The sequence below is a fragment of the Rissa tridactyla genome, chromosome 2 (genome assembly GCF_028500815.1).
Source record: "Rissa tridactyla isolate bRisTri1 chromosome 2, bRisTri1.patW.cur.20221130, whole genome shotgun sequence".
Classification (NCBI taxonomy): domain Eukaryota; kingdom Metazoa; phylum Chordata; class Aves; order Charadriiformes; family Laridae; genus Rissa; species Rissa tridactyla.
This window is the reverse complement of record NC_071467.1, coordinates 45,158,048-45,184,060: the sequence shown is the minus strand read 5'-3', so window position 1 is coordinate 45,184,060 and position 26,013 is coordinate 45,158,048. Positions and strand designations below refer to the sequence as shown.

Here is a 26,013-nt window from a genome sequence, read left to right as displayed (position 1 = left end):
TTTTTGTCATCATAATCTATGATTTTGAAAACCTTACCTTGGCTTTGAATCTCACTGTAGACAACACAACATTAATTTTATCTGCTAAACACAGCAGTCCTCAGGCTCAAGATAGTAATGGAAAAAGTGAAGTGTACTTCACATGAATGCAAAGAGGCTTAAATTATGCATATAAAGTGAAAGCATAGACTTCCCTGTGAACATCTGCTAGTACTGACCTTATAAGAAGTGACTCAGAAGAGGGATTAATGTGCATTTGTGTTGTCATTGATAAGAATATTGCTGAATAGAAATACTAGTTCTTAAAATATGTCTTGGTACACTTGCTGTTATCTTGTTGACCCACTACAGACCTGTATTCAAGGAAAACTAATTGCTATTTTGTGGCCAAAGTTTCTCATGAGTTTAGTCAGCAGCACACAAGTTATTTTCCTCCAATATCATTATAGGTTACAGTTCACTGAATAACGATGAAGTAATGTATGTCAGTGCAAAATCAAGTATATGGGTGAACAAGGTTTTATTTAGCTGGTGCTAAGAAATAACTGGTTACACTAAGGACTTTTGAGGTTTGGAGAACAAATCTCATCAAGGGTGACTAAAATTGATTTTTTAGTTATACATTACAATGGGTTATCTTTTAGAATTAAAATTGCTGACAAGCTTAAGATCACATTACTTAGGTAATATTTATATTTATAAATATTTATATATATAAAATAAAATATCATTGAGAAATATAAATTAAATGTGAGCGTGCAATGGTCTTTCTTAAATTAGTGGAGCAATATATTCTTAAATTTTTAGAGCAAGATATCCATTGTTCTGAAGAAAATTTTTGGAAGTTCCAAAGTATTTAAAAGTGCGAAAAAAGATTGTGTATTCAGCTAAGAGAAAATCTCTTCTCTTCTCTTCTCTTCTCTTCTCTTCTCTTCTCTTCTCTTCTCTTCTCTTCTCTTCTCTTCTCTTCTCTTCTCTTCTCTTCTCTTCTCTTCTCTTCTCTTCATCCTGTTTCAATAGAAAAAATAACAATAAAAAACTATATCAAGTGTATTAGAAGCAACTGCAATAAAATTTAAAAATAAAGGCTTTAAATTAAATTATTTTCTTTAAATATGTTTTCTAGGTTTATTTTAATTCATATAAATTTTTATCGAAATTAATCTAAGTAGTGGAATGGTGAAGCTGCATAAATTCTGCATAACAGTTTGTTACTTTGGATTGTTTTGTTTTGCTTTGTTTTGTAAGATTCCTGAACTTTGATAAAGGACTTATGTTCATTGCTAGTTTTAAATAGAAAAGTAATTTTTTTGCTATAGTCCCTAAAAGTAGAAGTCTACAAGTCACCCTGTAGGAGTGAGGAGGATTGAGGCCTTTCCTCCTTGTTTCAGTAACTCAATCTCCCACAACCTCACATGCTACAGTAGTTCCTGTTGTCTTGCTACTCTCATATTAATTTAAGGGTTTTTCTGAGGACTTACTTTCTGTCAGTGGTGTATATCAGAAGATGCAGTTTATCTGAGGTGGGAGTTATAGAAGTACAATGATTAATGACCTCCACTTTAAAATATTTGCTTGTGCAATTTTTCTAGTTTTGGCATTCAGCTCTAGGGCACTATCATGCTTTTTTTCTGCTAACTTGAACACCCATTTGCTATCAGAAATCTCATGTGATCAAGTCACCTTTTAACTTTCTCTTGAGTAAATTTTGGAAGTGTCTTATCCCAATTTAAGTATTCTGGACGGTTGGTCAAAATGTAAATGATTCCAAAATAAGAGTCTAGTTATCTAGTAACCTCATGAAGTTCAACAAGGCCAAGTGCAAGGTCCAGCACTTGGGTTGGGACAATCCTCGTTATCAATACAGGCTGGGGGATAATGTGATAGAGAGCAGGCCTGTGGAAAAGGACTTGGTGGTACTGGTGGATGAAAAGCTGGACATGAGTCAACAATGTGTGCTTGCAGCCCAGAAGGCCAGTTGCATCCTGGGCTGCATCAAAAGCAGTGTGGCCAGCGGATCCAGAGAGGTGATTCTCCCCCTCTGCTCTGCTCTCGTGAGACCCCACCTGGAGTACTGTGTCCAGCTCTGGAACCCCCAACATAAGAAGGACATGGACCTGTTGGAGCAGGTCCAGAGGAGGGCCACAAAGATGATCAGAGCACTGGAGCACCTCTCCTATGAAGACAGGCTGAGAGAGGTGGGGTTGTTCAGCCTGGAGAAGAGAAGGCTCCAGGGAGACCTTGTAGCAGCCTTCCAGTACCTGAAGGAGGCCTACAAGAAAGCTGGGGAGGGGCTGTTTGCAAAGGCATGTAGTGATAGGATGCGGGGCAATGGTTTTAAACTAGAGCAGGGTTGGTTTAGATTAGACACGAGGAAGAAGTTCTTTACAATGAGGGTGGTGAGACACCAGAACAGGGTGCCCAGAGAGGTGGTGGAGACCCCATCCCTGGAGACATTCAAAGGCAGGCTTGATGAGGCTCTGAGCAACCCAATCTAATTGAAGATGTCCCTGCTGACTGCAGGGGGGTTGGACTAGGTGACCTTTAAAGGTCCCTTCCAACCCAACACATTCTATGATTCTGTGATCTTTTGGTGCCTTGTCTATGAGGAGAACTCTCTTCTGTCATAACCTGGGTGCTCCAACTGTATTTGTAAATAGCAGAGATTCAGCTAACCGCTTAAAAAAACCCTGTTTGTGAGATTGATTTTTCCACATGATCCGAACTTAAGCCCTTTAAAAAATTTCTTATAATCCACTCTTTGAAGGTTTTAAAGAACAAAAAAAACCCCACCTGGTTTGTGTTTTGCTGTACTTCATTTTACTGAAGTTAATGGTAAAAGTGTGATTGAATTTGAAGCAGAACTGATCTGTTTTACAATCTTCAGAAGGAATTATTTTCTAATTTCTGAAGCCCCTTTAGAACCCTCAGTAATAAGCCTTTGTGTGTGAAAGAATAGCCATAGAGTTAGATGTAGAAATTGATGTATTGTGTAGTATTTATTTATCACATCTCTGAAAAGTCTGAGATGCAGAGATTTGACACAAGAAGCTGCAAAGTGTATGACTTCTGAAAGAACATCATGTTTCTCAGTAATTGGAATGTAGTGTTCCTGTGGACATAGGCAATAAAATTGATAGTTGATTAAATAAATTAAGGTTTTCAGTTACAGCCAGAGTGCTGGCTACCAGAACTCTGTACAGTGCCATTTTCCCGCCTCTGTTTTGATTATTCTTTTTAAATGATGAACAGCATCGCAGATCTGCTGAGATTTGGGTTAACTTTTCAGTTTGACTTGATCAAAAAAAATCTCTAAAGCAAGCGTGTGCACCTCTCCTGCTCACACTTACATACTTAGATGATTCTCTTCCTCTTCATTCATTCTGTGCTTTTTTTTTATTAACACATTTTCCCTGTGTTTCAAATTGAAACAATGACAAAAAAAATAATAAAAAGTCTAGAAACCTTTAATTAATAGATGAATCATCTGGCTTTTAGCTTAAAAAAAATTATCTTTTCATCTTTAAAGGCTTGTGTACTTGCAGAATTTGGTGTTGAATGCATTTTGGGAGTGGCATTTTGGTTCCAGCTACGCTATTCTATTGAAAGGAAAAGTTTAAAAGTGCCAATTAACATTGGCACATTATTGTCCATATTATTTAATTGCCGGCAAAAATCCTGTCACAGTTTTGGCTTACACCGACTAGTATTTTCTAAGAGAGTCCATGAACACGGTTCAGAGCTTTACATAGACTGCTTCCTATAGCCAAAATGTATAAAGTCACCCTTTTTCAGTTGGGAAGATAGTTTATCCTCATAGACATGAGCCATATTGTACCACTAGACCTTAAAGCTAAAACAAACAGGCCCATTTTCGTTAGTGGAATAAATGTTGCCTGTTAGTATAAAATAAAAATGTCCCCTACATTGTCTAATGTCCTTGCCTGCTTAAGGAAAATGACAAAGAAAATTTGCATTACAAAGATCAGTGTTAGTCTCATAGATGTCTGAGCAGTTAAGACTTCAACACCATTACTTGACATATTTTTATTCCCTCCTCTGGTCTGAGTTTATAACAACACGTCCACACTAGAGGGAGGGAAAATTTAAAATGATGGAAAAGCGGCCTCTGTTCCTAGAGGTTTCTTCAGTAGCGTATCTCTTGAACCTATAAAACCAGAATTTAGACACGCATACACTTTTCCTTCTACAGGACAGAGAATCAGACATGGAGGATGCAGATGCAAGGTCGAAGCCTTAATCTGAAGTAGCATTCAACAAGATGTTGCAGAATATATACAGTTTTTTTAGCTTGCTGTAAATTGCTAACGATGACTGGGTATAGATAGGTGGTTCAGCTATTTTCTCTTTCCCATTTTGAATTTTTATTTCTTACAATAGCAGGCTACACCTCCTATGACTAATTTGAAAGGAATCCTTCATACTGGCCAGACTGGGATGCAGTGAGAGGAGATCATTTTCTTCAGTAGGACATTCCTGAATGCTTCTTCAAATCTGCAGTGTAAATTGATTTAGGTAGATATAGCGAGTGAGAGAGGAGTAATCATGTTGTGTGCATTGCAGGCTGGCTTAGTAATAAGAGAAATTTCCCTCTTACTGAAGAGATGAGTATAAGGAGGGAGGGAGGCCATTTTACTGAGAAAAAAAGGACTTATGTTAGCTATGCTGAGCTTTAAACCCTGGACTCCTTCGCTGAGCTTCAAATTTCCTGGATAGTGCAATCTCTGTGTAACATTGGAGGCTTAGGAAGGGAACTGACACAGTTATATTTCTGTTTGTTTGAAAAATTTGGAAGAAATTAAATGTGCATGTGACTAAGGAAAAATCTGGAGGGTGTAGGTTAAATCTTATAAATCTAGTGAGCGTAAACTGATTATCTCAAGTGAAGCCAACTTTTATTGTTGCTGTTCCTCTAGTGAAAACCACTGAAAGATATTCAACAAGTTATAATGCTACAGTTTACTTAGTATGAATACATCTCTAAGCCTGACAGAAATGAAGGTAGCCTCATGGTCTTTGTGGAGTGAATACTCAGTCCATGCTACAAATATCAATACCTTCTGTGCTTGTCTACTCTCATCTCATTCAATGCCAATAGAACTTTTCTTGTTGACGTGTAATTGTTGTAATATTACTGAGATCCCTATTAACTCAGTGTTTTTAGAAAGATTTACATTGATGGCCACTTGCAGAGGGACTTTAATCCTATTTAAAATTCTGTGATTTCACAGGAAATTCATCTTTATTCCATAACAGAAATAGCTGTTGAGCGCAGGAGTCTGTTCAGTTTCAGACAATTGGTTATTGCATGAAAAAGGGATATGTACTGTTCCTTAGACCATGAAAATAACCCATGTCAGTCCTTTCCACACCCCGACAATGAATGCCTGGACCTAAGAAAGCCATTGTTTCCAAAGAGAAATCTGGCTGCTGAAGAGGACTCAGCAAACTCTTAACCAGAATTCCTAGGCAAAATTACAGTGTGGCGGACTGTCATTTCTGATGATATGAATTTCTAAAGGTTGCATTCAGGCTTAGATTTTGATGTTCTGTATTGAAGAAAAAATATTTGTGTCTCTGTGTATATTTGTTTTTCTTTTCCTTTGAGTTTCCTTTTTTATTTAAGGTTTCTTTTTAACACTTTATTCTTAAGCACCGTGAACGTTTCCAGTCCCAACAGGATAAATTGAATGAATCAACAGCATTGAATTGCTGTTGCACTGTTGAATTACCATCCAGCTTTCCTTTATTTCCCCCCATTTAATGAACACCTACTGTTCCATTTTTTAGTGTTTCTTTTCTCTTCCTTGTTGCTTATCGCACTGCTTTGCTCACTCTTTGTGCTTGTATGGCAGAGACAGAAACAAACAAAGCCTGCTTTTGAGATGAAAAGTCCAAATTTGCTTTTCTTGGGCTTTTGTTTACCTGTTTCTTGCCAGCATGAAACACATGTGTGGTCACGGTGTGGCTGCCATTGTAGTGCGATGGCCATTTTGCTTTGGCAGGACACCACTTCATACACTGAGCTCTCCAGAATTCACAGAAACTGATGTCTATTTTCTTCAAGTCTTGTAGACTTTTGAACAACATTAAAGTCACTTCCTGAGCTGATGATGGCAACTGAGAAGTTCTTTATGAGAGGCAATAAGGAATTAATCACAATCAAATATTTATTTAAAAAAAAAAAGAAGAAAAGCAGAAACAGAGTTATTTTCTAAGTCTCTCTGAAAACTGCAGTTAGAGAAAGGGCAACATAATTTTAAGCAAAAAGATATTTCCAGTGACTGACAAGATTGCCATTTATTCTGTTTTCAGGGTGGAGCAGAACATAATATTCCAGTGGTCATTTCTAAGATTTCCAAAGAACAAAGAGGTGGGTGTCAGATTAGTACACTGTGTTTTGACGTGCTCCTTAAAGCAAAGTGCAATTAAGTCTTGAGATTCTTCAGGAGGTGTTAAACAAATGCTCTTGGTGTGCCATTTCTCCCTCTATACCATTATGCTCGCTCTCTTCCTCTGAGCCGTTCTCTGAAGACGTACAGATTTTGTATTTGGAATATTTTGTAAATGGTATTCAACGTGATATTTTTTCAAATAAAGTTATTGTAAAGCATTATTTTTAGGGAGAGAAATAGGAAGGTATTTAGAAAATAAAAATTTTTAATAAATTGAACAGAAGTTAATGATTTTGTGGCTTTTATTTCCAAATGGTTGTTGCCAGGAAGCTGAAGCAGATCGGATGTTTGGCCATTAAAGCCTGGTAACACAAGAGAATGCATGTCTTTTTATACTGGTTAGTAGGGTAGTACTCAGACAGGGGTGGGTAATGGCAGAACCTTGATAATACCCCTATGTTATTTTAAAATTAGGTGCTTTGCAGCAGCTCATACATAGCAAAACTGGTGCTGCATAAGGTCTTAACCATACTTACTTTTAGTAGAAGCAGGGCTGGTGCTGAATCTCTGTATTGTTTTTAACTGGCAATATTTTGAAATTATGGGAATGATATAATACATACTAGGAAGGTGGATAATGGTTAAACAGTTCATGATGTGTGCAGTGATGATAGATGAAGGTTGTGAATCAGTATGGTATATTTCTCTGTTGTGTTTGTGTGTATTTGTGTACATTTGTCTAAGGTCAGAAACATAAACTTGGAAGCATTTCCCTCCGTCTGTAATGCAATAATTCTAGGATGCTGCTTCTGTACAATTAAAAACTGCCAGCATAAAAAAACCTCATATTCTCCCACACACATAAAGAGAGGTACAGGGGAATCAGCGTATTGAGAACTGAAAGACAACCCTGAAAGGCAGATGTGGAAGTTCTATGTAGGGAGGCTACAGAGTAGCATGGAATGAGCCCCTAGGGAAGGCAATAACATTAACCTTAAGAAGTTATACTTGTGACTCTGTTCTTTTCAGTAAACATATAAGTATGTAATACATAATAATGTGACATATATTACCTACATTAGCTATTAAAATGCTATTAAGCACTGCAGGAAAAAAATATGAAAGATAAACTTAAGTTTAATTGAGCACAGAAAAGCGCACACTGTTTTCTTTTATTTTTGTCATTATTTTTTTGCCACCGTAGCTGATGCGTTATTTCTAACCTCAATACCTACCTGAGCTATAATCTCCATTACTGCTTTCAATAAAAATACTGCTGATTTTTAGAAGCTAGTTTTGAGGGACATCTCTTGTGTAGGAGACTATTGTCTTGGGGTGTAGGAAGTATCATGCCATGTATATGTACTAAGGATCTTTGACAGAAAAATTGCTGTTTGACCCAGAACCTGTACCTCAAAGCTCTGCAGGCTTGGTTCTGCCCTCCCAGTTGACTCCAGCTCTTTCTATGGACGTCTAAACAAGAATGTGACATTTAATGCAATTCTTAAATCAGAATGTTTATCCTCCAATAATTTAAGCATCCTTTGTTACATGTAGCTAATAAGACCAGTCCTTCAAACACATACTTGAGTATCATAATCTATGTCAATATTGATTCCAGTTTTAGAACTCATGTAAATAAGTAAAGTTTTTGGATCAAGACCAACTCTAGTCTTTTCTAGACAGCTTCTTCTGTGATGTTTTGAAATACTATAGATAAATAATCCCATAAAATCTCTTAACATTCCTTAGTTCTCATGTTAGGGGTTATTTATTTCTTTATAGACAATTAATCTTTGTTATATTTCTTGTGTATTTATATAGTATATTTGCATTAGATAGCTCTGTAACACAGCACAATATTTAAAAATTGCAACTGTAGAACTAGATTTTGTAAATTCCCTTGGAATAGGGAATATTCCCTTGGAATAGGATATAGCTTTGTTTTAAAAATCAAATTCAGTTTGGCTGGTTATTTTGTACAATACACTTATTGTCTAGCTCTTCAGCATATAAAGTATTACCCAGCATGAATACTCCACCGAGTTTATCAAGGATGCAGGATTTAAAGTATCTTTGGTAAAAGCTTACATGTTATACTTGTAATTCATAAGTGGCTCTGGAGTCTCCACGTTGCTTTTTCCTCAGAGTTTGTAAGAAACAGTCTCTCACAGGCACATAGGACCTAGTCCTGCAGTCATTTTCTATTCAGAAGAATATTCCATACCTCACCATAATGGCCTGGAAGGTGCTACTGACTGATGGAAGATGTTTCATAGTCTTGTACTTGGGCTGGGTAGACTCTTTCATTGTGACACCGATATGCCAGTATTTTGGAATTTAAAAAAAAAATCCGAATAATTTATTTGGATCTTGTATGTTGAGGTTTTTTTATGCAGTTTTTGTTTAAATTTTTAAAAGATTACGTAAAAACATTAAATTAAATAGGAATATATGTACACATACATGAAATGTAGGATGTTTTGTACAGAATGAGTGAAAAATATGCTTTCTGTTTTCAGCGGAACTTTCAGGTTTGCTCTTTATAGGAGATGCAATTCTACAGGTGAGTAAAATTGCAAGTTCATTTGTTCATATTTTTCTAGAAAAGTGAAATGAAATCTATACTTATGAAATGTAGAGTAAGTCTTCTCTTTATCTTTTTAATAACAGATTAATGGAATTAATGTGAGAAAATGCAGGCATGAAGAAGTGGTGAGCTTTTCTGTTTTTTGGTCTACTTTTTGTCTTTTGTAGTTATTGAGATGATAGTGTACGCTGATAGCAACGCGCTGCTATGAGTTGTATTGTTGTTATCCCTAAATAAAAATAACTGTACATTCCTTCATGGCAAACAACTAATATCTTAGTGCAATCTCTTCTTCATAAGTGTGTTGTAATTGCTGTTCTCAGATAGGCTTTTCCATATTAAAGGTGATTATTTTATTATGCAAATTTTAGCTGTACATATTCCAACATTTCTTCTTCTGGCTTATAGCTATCAAATTTCAGCAGTGCTGCACCTTTCTGGCTGTGTGAGGTCATTTTAATTTCAAAAGCTGTAATTTGCACTATATTGGAGATTTATTGTTTGGTTGGTTTTAATCCTATTTAAAAATTGAAACAAAACTATTTGTCTGCATTTTCATTCTCTGGCTGTTACTTATGAGAATGCTCTCCTCAAGTTAAGCTGTTATCAGTACTGTCTGAAAATAACAGTGTATTAAGGAGATTCATTCTAGAAAAGCCATATGTATTTGAGAGCTCTCGAGTAGGCTGGTTCCCTTGGTAAGTCAGCTTTGCTAAAAGTATCATCTACTTTTGTTATATTTCACTTTTTGGCTCTTCTTAACTACTTTCAGAAGTAGGAAACCCTGTATTTCAGAAAAGAATGCCAGAAATGAGAAGATTATCAAAGAAATTATCTTTAAATCCTGTGTAGCTCCATAGAATTTGTACCTGTATTTTTAAAATAATGTGGTAATGTCATATTTGAAAGTTTACTTCTCTAAAACCTAGTTCGCCAATTCAAAGATGCTCTGTATTTCATACAGCATTCTGTTACATGACAGATCATTGAATGTATGCCATTCAGGTATGGAAAGCAAGAGTTAATAAAAATGAAGTTCCGATTAACAACTTAGTGCAGGCTGAAAGATTTGATCACTGCACTATTCCTCAGAGTGCTTTTGTGCACGGGTTTCATGTTGGAAATTTGTGCTGCAAATCATGCTTCATTCTTCAGAGCCTTCGTCATACCACCTTCTGTATACACAGGTTAATAGTTGTATTTATAGTACTTTTAAGCTTTGGCTGTGCAACAGTGATCAGATTTTAATCTTCTATGAGTTTACTGCAGTTGTAGAGTTTAATATGCATTAATATGATAAATATCTCAATGGGATTTAAATAGGCTGTTGGAATTTCAAGACATGAGAAAAGGTTATTGCTGTAAGTGTAGACTTGAACACTCAGCGGCATATTGAAAACTGCTAATAACACCAGTTTTGAATATGCATTTGTGTATGTGCAAGTGTTTTAGGAGTTTAAGCAGCAGATAAATTTTAAATTAAATCTTTATTCTAACTAAGAATAATTCTTAAGAATTAATACTAAGTATTGAGCAATATTTAAATAAGATAAAATGTCTACATGACATTTTATAAACTAAAATATTCAGAGGATTTATAAATATAAAATATAAAATAAATATAAAAACCAAAGTAAATCAACTCTGATAATCTATTTATTTCAGAAACATTCACTATCATATGTTATTTATTTGTGGAGTAAATTTATTGTAAAGCCTGCTATAGTAATGATAGATATAGTTGTGCATTGTGCAGCAATCTGTGGGTTTAAGCACAGCCCTGAATAAAGGGCAAGTACATCAGCTGGTCTGCCAGCAGGAGTTATAGGTGGGATTTTGCCTGCGGCATGCCCTTTGCAGTTTGACTTGTTCGAGCACTTCTCTTGCAGGGTCTTTATCAAATACAGGATCTGTACCTCTAATGTCAAGGTAACAGAGAAAACAGGAAGCACGTGGAGCATAGTTGCTCACAGCAGGGAGTTGAACAGTAGTGGAAACTTAATTTTCAATTATTATTGCATTTAAGTACTTTTCAAATGGCTAGGCAAGGTACATGAGCTCGGAGCTTTGTTTCTTTCCGTTTTTTTCTGTAACTAATTAAGACTTAGCAGGTATTATATTATCTGAGAATACCTTAGTGTTTTGGGTTGTCTTAACGCCTTAGACAATATTCATTGTAAGTCAGCATGGATTTTTTTTTCAGTGCGTAAAACGGAAGATGCCCAGAGAAAATTCAGACTTCTATCTGCAGTGTGCGTCCTAGGAGTCTTCATTCTTTTTCTAGATACAAAACTTCTTGAGTCTTCATTCTTTTTCTAGATACAAAACTTCTTGCTGCTTGCAGAAACGTTTTAGGCATATCTCATGTCTTCGTAGCTCTGCAATGAAAGGATCTGTGGCATAATCAGTGCAGCCTATTGCATTACACTGCTGATTAGTTGGCCCTGGTATTTCACTTTGCTTTACTGGTAACTATACTATACAGATACAATCATTTGAATTTCAAGATTAAGTAGTTTAATCAAATTAGTGCCATCTTTCATAGTAGGGAAAATCTTTCCCCAATATATAGTGAACTTAGTTGGCTTAACATTTGTGGGCAATCCGTTGTTGTCTTTATTGTCTTCCATTTGTTAGTAGATCTGGTGATACAGTATTCAGTGATGCACAGATCCTGTTACCCAAGAAATATACTATAATCTGAAGCCTGAATCTGACAGATAGGGAGATACGTAGGTAGGCAGATAGGTGATAGATAGATAGACAGACAGACAGACAGATAGATAGATAAGACTCTCATAAGACTGGATAGGTAGGTTTAGTCAGTTCTCAGTGTACCTTACTGGAGGCCTCTACACAGATCCTTTCTCATTTTTTTAGCTTTAGGTGAATCACTTAATTTTTTAACTTTGTTTTCTGCTTGTAGAAGGTGAGAATATTATTCATATTATGCAGGCACATTATGAGTTTCTATCAAAGGCTGAATGTCAGCTTGTTTGTCTTGGGTTCTAAAGACTCCCTTCTGAGTACAGCATAACATTGCTTCAGTCTTAGTGCTCTCCTATGGTAAAATAAACACATGTTCTCTGTGGTGAAGTATCATCACGGGGAGGAAGTTGAGAAACAAAAAGTCTAGCAATTCTCTTAAAAATATCTCTCAACATCATACTGGCAATTTGACTCCAAAAATGCAGTATGAACTTTAATGTAGAGGTAAGGAGAATGCGTTATATCTCTTAATTTATGTGAGTTTGTGCTCTTTCTGCTCTGGATTTGTTAATTATTCCTTTTCCAGTAGACTTTCCTTTATGGCCTACAAGGCTTTTGAACGGCTGAAATTAGGATTATGCATAGACAGACCTACGAGTTTAGATTTCTGTCTAATGAATATGATCCAACAATGCATAATTTGTCAATCTGTACCCCTAGTCTTTTAAGGGCTTACAAGGGATAGGAGTATTCATAAGGCTTGAAACTAATATATTTGTAGTCTGAAAACTAATGTATCTGTGGCTGTTACCTCCATTTATTGTCCAAACATAAAACAAAGACAGATAGGCAATCACCAACATAAAGCTACGAAAGTAGCACATGTGGACATTTTGGTGATTCTGGGGCTAGCCACTACACCACTAACAATGGATAAAATTCTGTGAGTGAGAGACCCTGCTGTGAGCTACTTCCCTTGAGCTGCTACTGAGTGGCTTGGAGTAGGAGAGTACGAGTCAACTCTTTTGGTAGTTGCCTACTAACAAGAATCTTGTATTGGATCCACTGCTCTTACTTTTTCCAGGGTTATAGTGCACCAAAGCATCTGGTGTCCCTGGAGGAGGAAGAATTTCAGTCAAATGAATGCTGATATCTTTAAGATTATGTCTCTGTTATTAACATTGTGAATAAAGCATCTCAGGTAGTACCAACAGCTATGGTTACATGTCACTGGGGTTTCTTTGGATCTTAGCATCTGTTTTTCTTGTAGGGAATAAAAATAGAATTCAATGAATATGAATATGAAATGATTTCGTATTTCTTGTATTTGGGGAAAATTCAGGGGACGTTTCTAATGAAAAATGATATTTTGTAAGTGCCATTTAACGTGGCATTTGTGCATTCCTTGAAAAGCAATAGGAGAAGCTCATGTAAAGGTAGATAGGTATCAAGACAGCACAGATATTTAGACTTTGGTGGATGTTATGTACAGCTAGCCATCAGCTAGCCATCAGCCATCAGCTGCATTTTGCATAAAACGTCTTTTTCCAGCAGAATGAGCTGACATAGGGCGTCCACGTGCAATGCATTGTATCTTTGCTTCCCTGCTTTCTCTGCATTCATAGCAGGGCTGTAACTGTGCTGGCGCTCCGTGAGTCATATATGTTATATGAAACATAGGGATTGCATGATATGAAATACAAGGATATATATTCATATGTGTATATGAAATATAGGGATTGTAGTCGCTTAACAGCAATCATGTGCAGATGATGAAACTCTTAATCTGATGTTTTGTTTTAGAATTATGTTTTCTTTCAAACTGATTTTTAAAACCCATTATGAATAGTTTTGGTAATGGTTTTCGTACATGTTTTTAAGCAGAAGACCGAGCATATTGTATTTGTAAGACAGGACTAGAAAACAAATGATCTGCAATCTCACTCCATCTTGACTTGGCAGATGTGTCTTTTGGTAAATTATGTTTTTATGTTGTCTTTGTTTCCTTAACTGTGAAACAGAAACCGAGAGTATTATCAGGTTTAGCTCGCTGAATTATATGAAGTACTTCAGAATCTGTTATAGAAACAGATCTCTACGTTAGTATTGTGCTGTTTGGTGATAGTGATAACAGCAACCTGCAAATACAGATTACCACCTTCTCATATTACGTGGCAGAGATCCTGTACTGTGTTTCCCCTCCAGACTGAATGGTAACTTTAAATACTGAAGCTGCATAGTCAGCACTTCTAGAGAAGACCATAATCAATCTGCAATTTGTAACTTTTGAATTTAGAGGTGAAATGTAAACTTTTTTGGAAGTCAAATATTTCCTTCATAAGATGAGGCCAAGTTTCTGCTTTTTCCATAGAGCTGCTGTTTTCTATTTGAGACGTAGGTAATAAAAAAAGTGCTAATGTCATCTTAGCTACCCTGGTGCAATTAATGAAAACATCTGTTACAATGTATTTACAGTGTCCTTATTGTTCGTATATTTGTCAAATATTTCAGCATTGATTTGAAATGAGTGTCCATCAAGTGGAAAAGAACCTAGCAGGTATAAATAGTTTACTCTTTTTCACAGTGTGGTGGAAATTCCTTGGATAAGGATATATCCCGGAGCAGTATTCTTAACACGTATTCGGTTGCTTTTCTAATCTGTTTTTTTGCTATGGTTTTTTAGTGTTTAAGTAATTAAGTCTTGTGCCAAACTCAGCAAAGGCTTGAATTTATTCAAGCACTATGATGTTAGACTTTTAAAATACATTGGTGTGTTCTTGTCTTCCTCATTTATATTTTCATTTTTCTCAAGATACCTGTAGAATTGTTAGTCATTTTATTAAGATTTCATCTTTTAAAACTACTCATCAGTACTGCTGAGTTTTAATAGAAGGGAGCAGAATATGCCGGCATGACTAATACCAAGTCTATATGATTAATGTTGTTATATCCTTGTTAAATAGCTACGGTCCTCAAAGCAAAAATCCATTAGGGTTTAGTGGGACAGAGTGAAAGACTGAATCACCAGTTACGGTACAACATCCTTCAAATAACTGCCATTGGCTCCTCCTTTGTCATGCAGCTCTATTAACACTGAAAGCCTGAGCTGCAAAGAAGAGATACAATTGAGCAGTGGATTTAAAGTGTGTACCATCAGACATGCTTCGCTTGTGACCTGGTTTACATTGATATTTTGCTGTAAAGACTCAGGTTTCTTTGCTTCCTTGGGAAGCAAATAGTAATATTTTCATGTTTGTTTGTACGTGTGTGTGTTTTACCCTCCAGAAGACTTTTTGAAAGATTTCATTCTGCACAGCATCTTCCAGTTGTGGAATATACCTCAGTTTGACTTTGGTACGGGGACTCCGTTTGTTCTTTGCTGTGCATAGATGTAATACTGTACAATAATTAAAAAATAAGAAAATGGGTCTAGGTCTCTGGTAGAACACCAGAGTCCCAATTGTTTTTAATCTGTTTCTGTATCGTTTATATCTGAAAAAGCATAGCCCACTTTGGCTAGGTGTTTCAGTTTTTTCTTTTCCTTGGACTAACTACTCCATGATAATCTAGTGAGATTAGACAAGAGCAGCATAGAGAGCATCAAAAGCCTCCAAAAGGCAGAGGAATTAAACATATACAAAGCACTCCAATTTAATGTAGGAAAACTAAAACCTTCTAAAGGCATGAAAATTATCTTCCCTGGTCACTATTGAAAAAAAATTGTTTACCCATATGGACTAGAAAATACTGTCCGAGTGGCAACAACTGTGATTTCTTTAAACAAGTAACAACCATGTGCTATAAACTGAAAGCAAATGTTTGCCTCTAAAAGACAACCTCTATATTTCTTATGGCTTGACATGGGCCCAAGAGAACACATTGCACAAAATAGAGCATGTGTACTGATTTAGGCAGCCAGAAGGAGTCGTAAAACAGAGGTGTGCTCAAAGAAGTGCAAATGTGCACACACATGGAGTCTTCTGACATTTTTCCAGCAGTTGCAATACCTGAGTTAACTCTTCAGAATTGTCATTATTCTGGCTATAGTAAAAATCGAATGAGCGCCAGGAAGAAACTTTTTATCCAGGGGTTATCTAACACCTGTACGTATTTTTAGGTCTTTTTTTTTTTTTTTTTTCTCTACAATGGGTCTTTGTCTTTTGACAGTTTGTTCGGTGGAGGAGGAAGAGGAAAGGAGAATGGACTCTATATATTTTTCAATAGTATCCAGTGTTGGACTGTTCCAGCCAGATACATGGAGGTTTCCAGATGGCCCACTCCATACTTCTCAACCACTAGTATGGTACAGTATGGTACTGGTGTTTTGGTATCTGTTTGTCAGCACTGGGCCAATTTCTAGATGTATACTTTTTTCTTAGTGTTGCCCTCATAGTACTGGTGTCTTTCTACAGGTTCAATTTGGTACTGCCTGTTTCCCATTAGCTGTTTTCCAAGACTGTGGCCAGTAAAACAGCTTGCAGTTGTAAGAGGTTCACGGGATCACAAGGAAAATTTTGGTGCAGGTGTGGTTACAAAGGGAAGAAACTCTTCATTAAAAGCTACAAAGGTTGCCTGTTCTTTAGATTCTAGTGCAGAGACCTGCAGGAGTTGTTGCCTCCCTGTGCTGTTAGTACTTTTCTGAGCAAAATGGGAAATAGTGCTCAGGCTGAAACGGCATTACCAGGATAATGACCTATGTCTTTAAATGAGGTCTAGCAAACGTACACAGCTCTATTCCACTTCACATGCCCTTGTCAAGCCAGTACCCATTCAGAATATTTCAAAGGTTCTAATTCATAGAATCATAGAATCATAGAATGTGCTGTGTTGGAAGGGATCTTTAAAGGTCATCTAGTCCAACCCCCTGCAGGGACATCTTCAACTAGATCAGGTTGCTCAGGGCCTCATCAAGCCTGTGATGACCCATTAAAAGGAAAGTTAAGATAATATTCTACATCAAAAAACTCCCATGTTTTAACATGTTGGTGTGCAGTTGAAAGTACTGAGGATATTTCTAGATTCCCTGAAATACTGAAATGCCTTCCCTTCTTATACTATTCTGAGTACAATGTATTTACATATTAAATGGACAGACAGAAGTGTTTCACAAAATCTTTGCCATATTTCAGTCGTCTGAAAGGGTTTTTTGACATCTTCTGTTAATTCATATTTACATGAAAAATCTAATACAAAACACACTCGAAATCCCCTATGCTCTTCAGGTCATAATATATTATTTCCGAATTGCTAATTGCAGAGAGACGTGTTGGTGAGAGCTAGCATTTACTGTAATGAATGCTAACAGATGAAATACTTTGTTTAAACATCTTTCACCTTGAAAGGCTGTGTAAAGCATCTTTATATCGATCAATAAGTGAGGTTTTAGAGTAAAATGAATCACCTGCACAACAATGACAACAACAACAAATCTGTGAGACAAAGTATTATTATTTTTTTTTACAATTAAAACACTGGGAGCTTTGGAATTTGCAATACCAAGACATTTAAGTTTTTACTTTTACTGCCACAACTACAGCTTTTAATACCCTTGAAGGTGTCAAAACCAAAATCTCAACAGGAAAGTGTTATCTCAATGGGAGTGTGCTTTTTTTGAATCATCTTTCTGTTTAAATGCTCCTTAGTTAGTTTTGAGTTTTGTGGCATCAGCACTGTTTTGCTTATTTTCTGAATTTTTGTAGAAACTGACAGCACAAGCACAATGAAAATGGTAAACGCAGAATTAGTAAGGTTTGAGGAGCCTAGACTTTCTAAAAGTGAGGACTGTAGTTTGTGCATTCATTTGTGATATTCTGATGTATTCACCTAGCAGCAAAGTAACAGAATTTTACAAAGCAGTTTGTTTTTCTTTTATTGTTGATGTTGCAATTTTTGCTTCAGAAAACACATTCACTCCATATAACAGTCTATAAATTATGTTTTTAATAGGATTTTATAGTCTCAAATGGTAATTAACTGCTGGCAAGAATGGATTTCCATGGGGTTATTGCCTAATTATGAAAACAAGAAAAGACCTCATGCTATAAACTGATTAAACCTGTAATTCAGCACATTTTCATCATTATGCTGAAATACAAATTAGCTTTTTTACTTCTTTGGAATTATATGTTAATCTCTTCTCTTTCCAAAATATCTGTAAATGTCCTCCAGTTAATTAATATCCAGTGTGAGTACCTCCAAACTCAGTTTTGCCAAGACCCTTAAAATTTAGATGCTGATGAAAATGATCCTAAAAAAGGTTGCATCAATATTATTTGTGAAAATTTCATATTGCAGGGTAACTATGTCAGATCCCAGTCCAGCAAAGCACATAGGTGTATGAATTTAAGTATTTTACTAAATTGGGGACATGCTCTTTTACAAATATTTATGAAGAAAATAGTAATTTTCTCAACTGCAGCTATATGCAGTACAATTATTCTGCAGCAGAAAGGCTGCCACTGCATTAAATGGCATGAAAGTGTGTTCTTATGCATTTTCTTGACTGAGAACTTTTACCACTGAGCACAATCCTTGAAGTACTAAAATACCTTTCTCAGAGATTAGATCCTGAGCTGCCAAGAAGCTTAGCAGAGTTAACTTCACATATTGATCTAAAACATTACTTCAAATACAAATTTGTCCAAGAATTATTCTTTATGTCATTGTGAAGTTGATAACATTTAGGACTGGACAAATAGGAGTAGGCTTGTACATTAATATTTATTCAAATTGAGAATTAAAATTTGATTTCAAACTCTTTAAGACCATTTTGTATTCATTTTTCATGAGCGTTTATATGCTGGTGCTTGATTAGTATGACTATTCATGAAAAGTAAATGTTAAGGTCATATTTGCCAACAGCAAATTTTATATTGAATATGTAAATGTGAAATTTGCCACTAGCTGTGTGTTTGACCCCAGCCTTGCAATGGGATTAGTGTGAGCAAACTCATTCTGGGACTGATCTTTGGTTTTTCCCCCAGAACTGAGGCTCTGCTTAGTCAGACACAATACTCATGCCGTGTTTTCAACAATCTTAGACCTGTCTCTCTTCATAAAAGATTTAAAAAATTAAGAATGTACTTCAGAATGCTGTGTCAGCTGGATGACTTTCACTCTTCAACCGTTAGGAACAGAAACAACAGCTGAAATGTTATGTAGTTTAGTAAACTGTATGCATTTTGAATATTAGTAATGATGTTTTCACAAATTGCATATATAAAAACTATACTTGTTTAGTAAATGTGTTAGAAATTTCATATAGAACTCAACTGTGAGAGCACTTATTCTGGTAAATTTGAAGTGTGGGAACAGTTTGGCTGAAGGAGCAGGGGATTCTTATACATTTAATATTTAAGCAAGCAGCTTCATCATTTTGTTAATACTCAGGGCTAGAAAACTCAGACCCTTCATGTTCGTTGCCATAATGAAAAAAAAAAAAAAGAAAGTGCAGTATGATCAATTGTGAAAAGAAAGAACTCCAAATCTGTTAAAATGGATAATTTGCTTGGAATTATTTGCTTCTATTGAGGAGCACACATTACCTGCAAAATTTGGAGTCCTTAATTCCAAGTTATTGTCCAGTTTCTGTTACAGCTTACTAGAGAAAAACATTTCCACTTTCAACTGGGCTTTGATTTTTACTCTTCCTTTTTTCTAAAAAAATAAATTCATTGTTGAAAAATCAAAAGCTTCTATCTGAAGCTTTTTGGCTTTGGCATAATGTCTTCTAGCAAAAGAAAAATATCTATAAAATATTTGTAAAAGGATTTCTAGTGATCTTTATTCCAGTTGTAGCTGGGTACTCTAGGAATCATGCAGATAAATATGGAACAATTTGGTTTATTCTGTAAATATAGCTGATGTTATTTTATTTTTCTTCATGTAACATGGATAATGTCTGTAGTTTTTTCATTACGCTGAATATTTTATGTGACTTTTGTATAGGGGGTAGAGACTCCCAAGTCACTAAGTCATTCTTCTAAGGTTTTCCTGACTAATTGCTGACATATGGCTATTGGTTTTGAGAGGCCATACACAACATTTTTCTTCAATTTAGTTTACGATTATCTGCTGGAATCTGTTGTAGTCTTATACAATGTTGGATAACTCATACACTAGACTTATTTTTTTCCCAGAATAATGAATGCATTATCCTGCACTGTATGCCATAATACCTGCAGGCCACAAGAAAAATCTTAATAGTCTATATAAGAGATATTGATATTATCACCTTTTTGTTGGTTTTCCCATTTAGTTTGTTAGTAATTTCATGACTGAAGCACTGGCCTATATCCAGCACTGAGTGTTTTTGTGGCTGCTGTTATCACCAAAACGTCTCATTCCAGTATAACCTATCTTTTTGCAGATTACTGGATGGTAAACAATAAGATGTATCAGGGAAATCTGTAATGGTATATTTAGTATGGTGGATATTATAATATACTATACCCTAAATAATCTTTATTTTTTTTAGTCCAAGACAATTTCTTTTATTAAATTTCTCTGCTTTCATTTAAAGGTTGTTTTACCCATTTTTTGCTATCTGAAATTCTCTTTAGAGAACAGCAATACCAAGAATTTGTTGGTAGCCTACAAAGAATTAATAAATGATGGTTCTGGCTTATTCTTACCACTTTATATTATATTGGAATAAAACTCACTAAAATTATACTATTTGCTTGAGTAATAAAGATAGATTTCACAAGGATGTTGCGCAGATATGATGAGTAGGAGAAATTTCTTTATATTATGTGTATTAAAATATGGCCTAGATTTTGCTTAGAAGAAAAAAAAAATCTTTGCATTTTTATGTCATGGATCCTTGAAGGTAAATATGCAAAGCCTCTGGAGGTTGCTTAATGTTCTATGGGTGTTGACAGCTTTTTTTGAGTATTCTCCATAACATATAGTTGAATGGAAAAAAAACCCACCACAATCTCAACATAGCCTACTGCCACAGTTGGTTTCCACAGTTGGTCCAATTATTATGTCCAAAAACCTTGCATCTTAAAAAAGAAAGCCTCTGTAGACAGGTAGGATAGCCTATCGTTCATCTGGCCATACACACCAGTGCACACGGGATGCTGTGCAACCTTTTTGCAAAGCTGTGTAGGAATCAGTAGATGCTACCATAATAGTGGTGTAAATGCTTCTTCCATTTCAGTAGGAATTTTGTTTTGTTTATTGTTTTTTTGCACGTGACTCCCAAAGGAGCTTCGGTCAATATTTGATTTGGACAGTGTCAATGAAATTGATCCAAAAGAAAATCTGGTTCCTGTGTAAATTTCTGAGCTATCATACCAATGAGAGGTTTACCCAAATATATACAATTGTAATGAAAGTGTGTGGTATTGGTAGAAGATGAAATACACATGTCAATATAACTAGTTGAAAACAGAATTAGGCTTATGGATTTATATTTGACTGATGGATGGGTTGAGTAGTTGACCTAAACACATGGTGGTGATTTTTTCAGTGTCATTGAGTTGTAATTTACAATTAGAAAAGTATCTTAAAGTTTTGTGTTGTCCAAAAGAATTTGACCTTTCATATCTTTAAAAAAAATGCAGAATAAATGCTGATTAATTTCAGACAGACTAGGAACAGTTCTACTGGTATTTCTTATATTTTCTGTGTTATTAAGGGGTTTGCCTCTTTCCTCTTAGCCAGTTGTTTTTGAAATCATTAAATATATGATTACAAAAATATGTGTTCATGAATTAGCTTAGAAAGATAGTAGGTGCCCAGCAGCTGGATGAATAATAACATTCAAAAAGTGGAACAGCTGCGAGAGTTTAAACAGAAGGACTTCTTAAAGCTGTATAAGTGCACAGATCATTCAGTGTAGCTGGGTAATCCTAGAGAAGTAGAGCCATACAAGGAGTAGGTAATGTGAAAACAAATATAGACAGTTCTCAACTCTGGCATATTCTCACTACATATAGATACACTGAAAAAGCTCATGAAAGTTGAAAAGAGTCTGGATTGGAGTCTTCTGGTTCTTCGAATTTTTTTGTGTTTTCATAGGTATTTTCTTGTCATAAGTAACTGCATATCATGTAGAGCTGAATGGCTAATAAATGCACCTTTGTGTATTTGTTTTGTCTATGGACCACAGTCCCAGACCAATAGTAGTCCATGGAATATAGGTTGGGAAACATTAACAAGACCCATTGTTTGGAATTAGAATCAACACTGGCATTAGAATCAACAGACAGGCTCAGCTGGGATGAGTCAAAGAATATACTGGTAGATCATAGTAAATAATTTATTAGAGTTGAAATCTATATAGGGAATTCAGATTTTTCGTTTTTCAGAATATGGTATGAGATAATTTCAGTTCAGGGACCTACGTTGTCCCCTATGACTTATGGTCAGGGACTCCAGGGTATGGTGTTTACAGTTTTGATAGACTTGAATTTTTAACAAGTTCTAATTCCTTGCTTTTCATAGTTCCTAGATTGGAGTAATGGGCTTCTAATGATTTAATATGAACTGTGATGACCAGTAAGTGCAGTCTTTAGTGAAACAGGATTCAAAATTAGGGTACATGACGTAAGAATGCAAATTAAGCACTTACAATTTTTATTTTTTTTTATGAGTGGTATTTATTAAAGATGCTAAGGTTAATGAAAGAAGAACAGGAAAATGCTGAAAACTTTTCCTGGCAGACTTTTGCTTTCATAATTTTTTCTCCTCAGGTGTTTGCATTGATATCTTTTGTTCAGGCAATCCTGTATTAGTTTTGAAAAATAAATATGCAACTAAGCAATAATTGGAGTCTATTGCTATTCAGATTTTACTGTTGATTATGGAGCATAAGAAAGTTTAAATATTTCCAGAAAGCTGTCATTGGATCTTTTAGAGAAACTTGCATGTACTCCATTCCACAAGTGTTAGACTTAAAAGTTCAAAAACAGATTCTTTTTTTCCGTCTTGACCATAAATATGTCACTGAAGTGACAATATTCTCTTTTTACCTTGGAACTGCATTGAAGGAAAAACTGACAGGAGTCTGTCCCATCTGTATGACCTATATTTGGTCCTCTCTTGCCTGATGGATTTTTTTTGTGTGTGTGTGTGAGTTAATTAGATTTCCAATAAATTATTTGTGAAATTAATCTCTTTCTCTTATCCTCATTACACTTATTCACGTTGCTTACATCTGATTATTTTAGTAATTCCCTATGAAGGAAATACTGTAGATGTCTCAGTGTCAGCTAATATAAATGGCCTACTTTGCAGGTACGCTTGAAACATGATGAAGTATATCTATTTTTAAAGGTGGGTCACTTAGTTTTCTCCTAATGCTTTATGCAGGAGTCTTGAGGGTGCATGTTCTGCTACCTCTGTGTCTAAAGCCCATGAGCCTGTTAAAAACAGGTAGGGCAAGGATCAATAAAGGAAGCCTGAATGTAGCAGCTGTGAGATGACTGGTATGATGTTGTCCATCTGAGAAACCACTTGATGGTCTATCTTAAACAAGTGCTGTCACCTGGAATCAAGAATAATTTTGTTCCTAAGTGGTCTCTGATGGGACTTTTCAAAAAGCGTCAAACCCTGAATGTCCATGTATGTTGCTCTGAAATTATCTTTTGTAGAGTGCCTTAGTAGCTGGAGCATTCCCTGAGTAAGTGCTACCTCGATTCAATTTCCGTGACATCTCGAGAAGCCATAAACCTGTATCTGCCACTTTTCAGAAGAATTGGTTAGTGGTAGGCTCAGTAGGGTATCTTTGCTGAAACTACTTATCTTACTGCATCCCCCTGCACTTTTCTAAAGCAGTGCTAGTAGCAAGATACATGCAGAAGAGGGTTCTGAATTGAAGGCATGTGTTCCTCCATCCTCTGCCTGCGCACCGTTCTGCCCTGAATTTCCTTTTGCCTTGTTTGAGAAAGCTCAAAGTTCTAGTGTGCAGCCCATTTGGGTTTATATCTAAATATCTAACACAGGTTCTGGAACCAGACAGCAAAAAATTGAAAGCTACAACTATAGTAGTATCAAACTATGGTCTAAAGTACACTTCCGAGTCGTGAAGCCTGAGTAGGAACTGCTGTCATAAAATGGTGTTCTAGTTTTCTCTGTCTATCAGTAAAAGAAATTTTCTGAAGGAAGAAAAAGCTGTGATAGTTTTTACTATTGCATTTGTTGATTATCTTGCATTGTTGGCAAATACTGTGATAAATTTTAGATCGTAGGAGTTAAAAACTCCCCATACAGTGATGTCTCTATAATGCAAATATTCTATATTAACTACATGACTTTTAATGAATAAAAGAGTTGATTTTTTTATTTTTTTTAAATAGGCATAATTCAAGACAGTTGTGTGCATGCATTGAGCCTTCTAACTTTGGGCCTTTATGTGACTGTACCAAAATGCATGTTGTGATATCTGCTGGTGGACTTGATACTAGTGCATTGTGTAACTCTGCACAGTGGCTAGGAAGGTGTCTTCTTTTTTTTTTCTATCCCCCCCCCCATGTTTATAATTCACAGTATTCATCAAAGAACTGAATTTTCCTTTAAAACACCCTGAAGAGCAGAATTTGCTCCAGTTCAGGAGAACACAGATCCTGGGGACTTTATAAGTCTTCTGTTTTAAATCTTTACCACTTCATTGGTGGGCAAATTTCATTGGCAATTTAAGAGGGGATTTACAGTCTTATTCAGGAAAGAATACTTCCTGAAATCGGAGGGACTTCATGCTTCAGTGCTTTTCTGAATATATTGAGAGAGACTTCAGCATATGTTCAAATGTTTTCTTGAACTGGGACTTTAAAAGGTTTTATAAAATTAAAAGGCAATATCATTGTAGACATTATTAATAATTCAGACCAGTGTTATTATTATGTAGAGATTTTATTCAGCAATATTGCACATCACCATAAAATTCACTTCAAATGAGCCCTTACCATCATTACAGTAATTTCATGGAAATATAGACACTGTCACTCCAGAAACACTGGCTCTTCTAATTTCACTATTTCACACAGCTACTATTTCAGACAAGCACAACAGTTATTTTTGCCTGTCTCACTTTACTCATGAATATCCTAACTTTATATAGGGCTATTTGTGGTAGAAGTAGATTAATTCTTGATTCCACTAGTAGTAAGTTTATGCTTTGCGTCAGAAAGTTCATTGCTGGTATTTAATATTTCTGTTTGTGTAGTTCCTTTCACATCAGCTCATTCTACATTAAATATATATATGATTTCTGAAACACCAGCAAGAATTTAATATATAGCCATGATGATGATGACATGTTAAGATTTTTCAGTGTCACAGCTTTTTTCCTGTTACAGGGACAACTTGATTAGACACCGCGCACCAACAAATCAATAGCTAGTACTGCTCACTAGAAGAAACAAAAAAATAAAACTAAATCAAGTAGTAACAGCAATACTAAATAGCTTTTCATTATTTAATCCATACAACATCTGTATCGACACATTAACTGTTACTATTCATTGCTAACTATTAAAATAAGAACCTGATAGTTAGGTGAACTCATATGCCTGAATTCTAGGGCTTTGTAGATGATCTCGAAAATATTAAAAATCTGTGGCTTTATTGAAAAAAACCATACATCTTGAATATTCAGTCCAGCCTCTGGAAATAAAACAGATTATTATCCTTCAAGGATACAGAGAGTAAGCAAATCTTTTTAATGGTGCCTGGTCATGCATTTTCTGCGATCTGGGATGCAGTGCTTTAGAAATTATGAGGTCAAATGCATAGACATACAGATCTCTTCCAAAGGGAGTCTTTTCTGTGGCTTACAGTGGGGAGATATAGTTTTGTTAGACTTTGGAAATGGTAGGGCTACTACGAAATAAAATTTTTGTCAGGCAAATATTCCATGGATTTAGCCCTATGAATTTATCTCACCTTCACCAAACTTTTCGTATCTGATAAAAAATATCTTAGGAAGTTGCTGCATTTTTGCCTTGAAATTTTGAAATAATGTTTCTATATTTATTCAAAATCAGTATGCCTTCCAAAAATATGTTTCTTTTTCACTTTTTAGAATTTAGGTCCATTTATATCTTTTTACATACTAGGGCAAATGTTTTAAATATTTTTATTTTATGTAAGTTTAGAAATTACTTCTCTATTAACAATAATGAACTGAAAATTTCATACAGCTACATTTCGTTAATACTGAAATATTTTTTTACCATTTTTACACGGTGGGGATGAGGCTCTAATTCTATTCCAGGACTAATAAGAATTGTTATTTGTGGCTAGCATTATCTTTGGTAATTTGATTGCCAAGTCATTATAGAAACACTG

The 26,013-nt window shown here is 35.5% G+C and overlaps 1 protein-coding gene across 1 annotated transcript in view; it reads left to right on the top strand.

Annotated features, from left to right (window-relative positions):
* Positions 1-26,013, top strand: part of SNTG1 (syntrophin gamma 1) — a 166,621-nt gene that overhangs the window by 23,212 nt on the left and 117,396 nt on the right. The window contains exons 4-6 of the mRNA XM_054189470.1: positions 6,337-6,394; positions 8,939-8,982; positions 9,090-9,131. Coding sequence (XP_054045445.1) covers positions 6,337-6,394; positions 8,939-8,982; positions 9,090-9,131 — 144 coding nt within the window. The remainder of the gene's footprint in view (positions 1-6,336; positions 6,395-8,938; positions 8,983-9,089; positions 9,132-26,013) is intronic.